At 51.0% G+C, this 6,525-nt stretch overlaps 1 protein-coding gene across 1 annotated transcript; it reads right to left on the bottom strand.

The window, feature by feature from the left end:
• Window positions 1-1,508: 1,508 nt before the first annotated feature.
• On the bottom strand, window positions 1,509-6,082 carry TMEM200C (transmembrane protein 200C). Its single transcript, XM_066546314.1, has 2 exons — window positions 5,945-6,082; window positions 1,509-3,878 (listed from the first exon to the last, which is right to left on the bottom strand). Exon 2 carries the CDS (start codon window positions 3,834-3,836, stop codon window positions 2,196-2,198), a length of 1,641 nt encoding a protein of 546 aa, XP_066402411.1. The 5' UTR covers window positions 3,837-3,878; window positions 5,945-6,082; the 3' UTR covers window positions 1,509-2,195.
• Between the last annotated feature and the right edge of the window lie 443 nt (window positions 6,083-6,525).

Raw genomic sequence — 6,525 nt, 5'->3', positions numbered from 1 at the left:
AATAAAACAAACTCCTGTCACATCTTCATGAGGATTCCGTGCCCCGGTAAGTAGCACACAGCTTGTCTTTTCCCTTCACTTCCATGGAAGGTTTTAGTGTGAAAAGTAACAAATAGTATGTCTTCAGCTCTCTCAATTAGAATCTGCATCAGTACCAGGTATCTTAGGTATCTCTGCTCACATATATCTCATAAATCTTGCTGGAAGTCAAAGGAGAAGGAGCAGAAGCACATGCCCATGGAGAACTGACAGGAGAAATCCATGCATACGCCAGTACCAGCTGAGCCACCTGCTCACCACTTCCTCTGGTGCCTAATCCAACCCCATGCCAATCCAGGCAGTTTTACAATGGATTTTTGCCAGCTGTGTGCTAGCAGTTTAGCAGCAAAAAACGCCACACTGACGTTCATACTGTCAGTGCATTGGGTACCACTGACAGGAGGAAAGATATTGCCACCTGGATGCCTCTCTTGCTCAAGAGAACAAGCATAAGCACCTTCTGCTTCTCCAGTTTCAAGAATCTCACATGGCAAATTATTCTTTCTTTTCTTCTTTTCTTTTAAATTAGTCTTATTTATTACAGAATTTTGCAGGCTTATTAAATGCAATTGTATTTGGTCATAGTTATAGTCCATGTTGCAATCTACTGTAAAGTAAGTAAATATGTAGCTAAGCACTTTAAAACATGGAACCACAAGAAAAAAATTAATTGAAACAGAAAGATTTCTGTCTGCCTACACGTTGTGTTTGTTTAATGTCAATTCTCTTCCCATAGTAGAGAAATGCCACATCCGTATTTAAAATCAGAAGTATTGACAAAATTTCCTGAGTGCATAAAGCTGTTTTGACAAAACACAAGTGGCTGCCATGCTGCAGCTAGGAAAATGAAACAGCTCATCAAGTTACCAAAACTCTGCCTACAGACAAGGTATTCTCCAGGCTTCAGGAAACCTGATGCTTTTGTTATGCAGGAAGAAATCCTCCTCATGCTGAACTCAGTGAGAAACTGCTGTGACTTCAGCACAGCCAGCTGCTACAAGACTCAGAAGGTTACTATTATGCCTTAAAATTAAGCTTATGCACATGCATTCACGAATAGGAACCGCAACTGCAGAAAGGCTTAATGCAACAGTTAAAAGGGAACTGAAAAATCCAGAAGGAAGATGATGCAGTTCAAGATTAATCTCACAAAAGAAACTAATATGAATAGAAGATCGAACGTTTAAATTTTTTTTTCCCTTAGCATGTCAAGATGTCACATTTCTTAGGCTGTCTGTCACAGAGCACTGTCAAAAATGGAGACAGAATCTGCTGGTTGAATTACAGTGTGGTTTCTCAAGGACTGAACCAGTATTTATTTGAAAATTACACATAAATTATTAATTACCTCCTTAAAAGTATAAAGCAAGCCTTTGGCTTCATAGAATTTCTATAATCTTTCACAGTATAAAACAAAACAGTTTGTGATATCTGTAATTACTTACCAAAATAAAGAAATTTTTTGTAGGTTTTGTTTGTAAATATTTTATTAAAAAACATCTTTTAATGCTATTAGTCAATACATGTGTAATAATACTTTGATAAAGTATCATGTAGTAATATGTATTTTGGATTCAGGAATGTAATGGTTTTAACTAAATCGTTAGAGCTCTGTTCTGCTCCAGTCTCTTCTAAACTGTCATTTTTTTCCAGAATTTAAACAAACTCATCCTTTGTCAAGGTACATCATCCTTAAGGCCTTGCAAACGTTTTAGTAATTGAACCAAAACAAAGAGAGAGCTCGGCTTTCTTTCTGAAGACCACGTTTCTTTTGAGCTTAAAAAGGTGCCTGCAGCTTTCAAGCAGTTAGTGGCAAATCAGCAAGAAAGAAATCAGAGGAGAAGAAGGGGCACTTAAAAATCAAAACAGTAAAGTGCACAGCTATACCATCCAAAATTGTATTAACCTGATCCAAAGAACTTGCTGGACTGTGGATATTTAATACAATTTGGCTTGCATGAAACATACAATCACGAAAAGACAGAAAGGATTTTCTTTTTTCTTCCTGAAGTCGTCTACAGGATCTATGGAACTCAATTTTCAAGGGTAACATAGTGCAGCTCTTTGGATATTGATTGTTTTCCTAGTCCACAAGGAGATGAAGAAGCAGGGAAGGTGTGGAGGGATGCAAGGTGTCCTCTTGCTGTCTGTTTTATTTAGATGCCCGTACTCTCCAGTTCCCCATCCTTCAGCCCTAATGCAGCATGTGACCTAGAAATCATAAAGAGTTTCTCTTTATTTGTGTACTGTCTTTGAGTTTGCTGGGATTGCTCCCCTGTTTGTTCTCTGCTGGTAGCCTTGAGGGGGTCCATCTGATCAACTGGTTCCTCCTCACAGTCCTGAATTTTACTGGCTGTGGTGTTGGCAACTGACTCCAAGGAGGTGCCTGCCTCCTCCAAGTGGCTGTAGCCCTTATTGCTGCTGGAAGGCTCAGACTGGGAGCTCTGGGAGTCCATCCTGGTGATGGCAGGAGGAGCTGAAGGAGGCGATCCTCCCAGATCTAGAGATTCAGAGTAGCTAGGAGACGCCTTTACCAAGAGGCTGGATTCCAGGACCCTCCTGACAGCTGGTGACCGAGGCGGCTCAGGGGAAAGGGGACACCTGGCATCGGGCAAGCAGCTGGTGCTCTGCCGCCTGAGAACCAGCTTGTGCCTCCTTGTCCCACAGCCTCCCTTGATGGGGCTGCTGCTGAGGTCGGTTAGGCTCAGTTCAAACTCCCCCCGTGGGATCTCCTTGGCTCCCCGCTCCCCAGGTGGTCTCTGACAGCCTCCCCCTCCGCTGCTTGGCCCCAAGGGCAGGAGGGTGAAGGTGCTCAGCGAAGAGCCCACGATGGAGCTGGCTGTGCTGCAGCGCTCACAGCTGCCCGCTGGGCTGCAGGGTGGGCTGGTGACGGGGCGGCCAGCAAGGGCAGCACGCTCCCGGCAGATGCTGTACACAGCCTCAGCCAGGCTGGGTGGCTGCGGTGGGCTGCAGAAGGAGGAACGCTGCGGTGAGGACACCAGATCCGGTGGGGAAAGGGATACACCCAGTCCTGGTGGCCACGAGCTCTTGGCCAGCATGGCTGCAGCACCCAGGCCTTCCCCGCCGGGCTTTAGCTCCAGGCCCCGGGACTGCATGTAGTTGACAAAGCCATTGAGAGGGGCTGAGGCCGAGGTGCCTCCATCCTTGGCCCGCAGGCTGTGGGCATCGATGACGGTGGAGTAGAGGTCACGCAGGTTGATGATCTTGGTCTTCTTGTCACGGTTTTCGTGCAGCACCGCATTGGCGCAGATGAAGAGGAAGATGCCGATACCCATGATCAGAGGGCCCAGCACCTTCAGCTTGTCCGAATGCAAGTAGCTCGAGAAAAGACGGAAAAGGAAACCCGCTGAGGCCTGGGGGGATGAGGAAGTAGGGGCAGACCCACCAGGGGTAGCAGTGGTGGAGGTGTTGGCTCCAGGGGGTGACTCCAGGTGGATCCCTGCTTGCAGCCTTCCCTGGCTCTGGGAGCGGTTCGTGTGGGTGCCAGCCTGTGGTGCTGGGTGCCGGCCCTTGCCAAAGCTGCTCTCTCTGTATACCTGGCTGGGCTTTGGCCAGTAGCCCACCACAGCCAAGGCGATGCCCACCAGCAGTACCAGAATGCCACAGAGGGCGATGAACCCCGAGAGGGAGCACAGCTTGAGTTTGCCTTTCACCACCACCACGTCATTCTTGCGCTTCTTTTTGGCTTTGCGTTTGCGTTTGGGGAGCTGGCTCTGGGGTTTCAAGGGATCCTGTTTCCTGGCTGAGATCCTCAGGAGGCCTCCAGTGGCAATCATGGCTGGCTACCAGCGCACTGCCCCCCACAGCCACTCCAGCTCCTGCAGTGAAAGGGAGAAGAGAAGAGAATGAGAACCAAGGACAGGCCTGCAGCACAAGAGATGTGTCTGCTTGCCTTTCCTCCTTCAAAGTCCTGGAAATTAAAACCCTGAACAAGTAGGATGGAGGCTGACACCAACAGGCAGATCTACCTTGCCCACACAGCTCCTGTGTGTGAGAAAGAAATGGGCAGAACAACAGCATCAAGCAGCTGTGTGTCCCACTATACTCTTGCCAAACAGCTAATTAATTACTTTATACTCCAGGTAAATGACAAACCTAGTAGTATCCACTAGAGTGAACAAAAAAGATCTCACTCATTTCAGAAGGAGTCTGCAAAACACCAGAGCTCAGAGGACGCCAAGCCCCACTCCCTGATATGTTCTGGGGTTACAGTGCACTCTAACTGTGGTTAGTGATGTCATGCAGGGTTTGAGGAGATGGGAGAAATAAAAGCAGGAAGGCAGTGTATTTGATCTATAGATACCATTTGTTTCATTACTCTACTTACACATTACTGGAGAGAGGGTTAAGCATATTATGTGTCTTGCTTAAATGAGTGGGAAAGGAATTACTGTGAAATGCACAAAGGAAACATTTAAACACTGGAAAGTGGTGCCTTGTGAAAAGTTTTTTTCCTAGCCATTTGCACTTGATCTGCAATATTAGAAATTCATCTCTTGCCTGCGGTCCAGAGGTATCCCTAGTTTGGGAACATGTGCAATGTTCCAGGTAACTGTTATGTAACACTGACAAATTCAACCCCCTCCCCCCTGCCCTCAGAAAGGGGAGATGGCTGGCAGGTAAGAGATGGAAGGTCAAATCCTATTAGAGAAGTGAAACTCCATGAGTCACCTGGGGAAAGCACCTAAAGAGTGCTTGCAGAGAAACTGGCAGAGGACTAAACACTGAGCATTTGTGGCTTTTGTCTTACTGGACCATCAGAACTCATCTCTCTGTTCCCATGATCTGAGCTAAACCACACAGTGTGTAGGAGCATTTCTGCACTGTGCAATTCTTTTTGGAACCTATTTCTTCATTATACTGAGAAGCAGGATCCCCTCCCCCTTTTCTCTTTCTGAGCATCCTATTATTTTTTTTCTTTGACGGGGCAAAAGATGACATCACTGAATATAACACGACTCACAAAGTTCAATTAATTGCACTGAAAGGCAATTAAGTAAGCACCTAAAAAAAAAGCCCCTTGCCCCTCTATGACTGTTCAGCCTTTAAATATCATGTCTTTTCCGTTTTAATGCCAGAATTGCCACATATGCAGTAATATTGTGTCCCATTTATTCTGTTTGTATTTTCCCCAGAAAAAAAAAGATGGGTGTTGTCAGCAAGGACGTTGTTAAATTACTCTCCGAGGTACTGCACGCTCAAAACAAAGAGCAGAGCTTTCTCTTTCCTATGGCTGAACTATTATTTCTATTAAAAATAGGGAAAAAAAGAAAAGATAACACATTTTGTGGATGCAAAAGTGTAATTTTCGGGGCATGCTTTGCTGTAATTGCCCATTCTTTGATCTCATTTTCTGCTGCCCCACTAGCCAGCTGCCCGTCTCCTCTCTACGGTGATAACAGATGGTCATCAGCTCCGAGGAACGCTCCCAGTCCGGCATCGCCTGGCACTTAGTTTCAGCGATGGCGAGAGCAGCGCTCGGCAGGCGAAGGAGGGCACGGCCGCGCCTCCGGCCATCGCCAGCGGCCGCAGTGCCATGAAACCACCCGGACGGGAGCCGCGGGGACTGGAGCCGCATACCGCACGAACGGACCGAGACTCCCGATCCACCCCGGCAGCCGGACCCGCACGCACCACGACCCTGCCCGGCGAAGCCCAAACACCGCTGTAACACCGCGAACAGGACCCGGCTTAACTCCTTCCCCGGGCTCGCATGCGAGACTCACCGGGCTCCGGCCGGCGGGACGCCCGGCACCGGCCGCGGGGGCGCCGCTGGCTCCGGCGGTCCGGCCGCTGGCTCCCGCCGCCGCGGCACAGCGCCGAGCTCCGCCGGTCGGGGGCGGACGGAGCCCCCGCTCAGGACGGGGGTGCCGCGGTCACTTACCGGGGAGGGCCGGGGAGAAGTCCGGGCGGGAAGCGGGCGAGCCGCCGTGGGGAAGAAACTTTCCAGCCCGAGCGAGCATCCCCGCCCCGCCGCCGCTCACAGCCCCGGGCGGACGGGCGGCGGGGCTGGGCCGAGCGCCGGGCGCCCCCTCGGCCCCGCCGCGGCCGGCCGCCTCCTCAGGCAGCTCCGCGGGAGCGCTGCCCCCTGGCCACGCCGCATCCTCCCCGCCGCGGGGCCGCCCCCCGCAGCAGCGCGCCCGCCCTCCTGGCGGAGCCTGTGCCGGTGCCGGTGCCGCCGCTGCGGGCGGAGCGCGGCTCCGCGGCTGCCGGCCGGACCCGGCGCCGTTGCCAAGCGACGGGAGCCGTGACACAGGGAAATTGCGGCAGGGCGGCCACCGCCCCCGCCACCTGCGCACCTGCGCCCGCCCCGATCGCCGCCGCGCCCCGCAGCACGGCGGCACCGCCCGCTCAGGGCCCGCCCCGAGCGTCGCGACAGCCCCCGGGCTCCTTTCCACCACTCCCGTCCTGGCAGCCTCATCTTCAGCCGCCTCACATTTGGGGTTTTTTTTCCCCGCCCAAGTT

Source organism: Molothrus aeneus, chromosome 1 (genome assembly GCF_037042795.1).
Source record: "Molothrus aeneus isolate 106 chromosome 1, BPBGC_Maene_1.0, whole genome shotgun sequence".
Classification (NCBI taxonomy): Eukaryota; Metazoa; Chordata; class Aves; order Passeriformes; family Icteridae; genus Molothrus; species Molothrus aeneus.
Note: the sequence above shows the minus strand (reverse complement) of the source record. Positions and strands in the feature narration are given on the sequence as shown.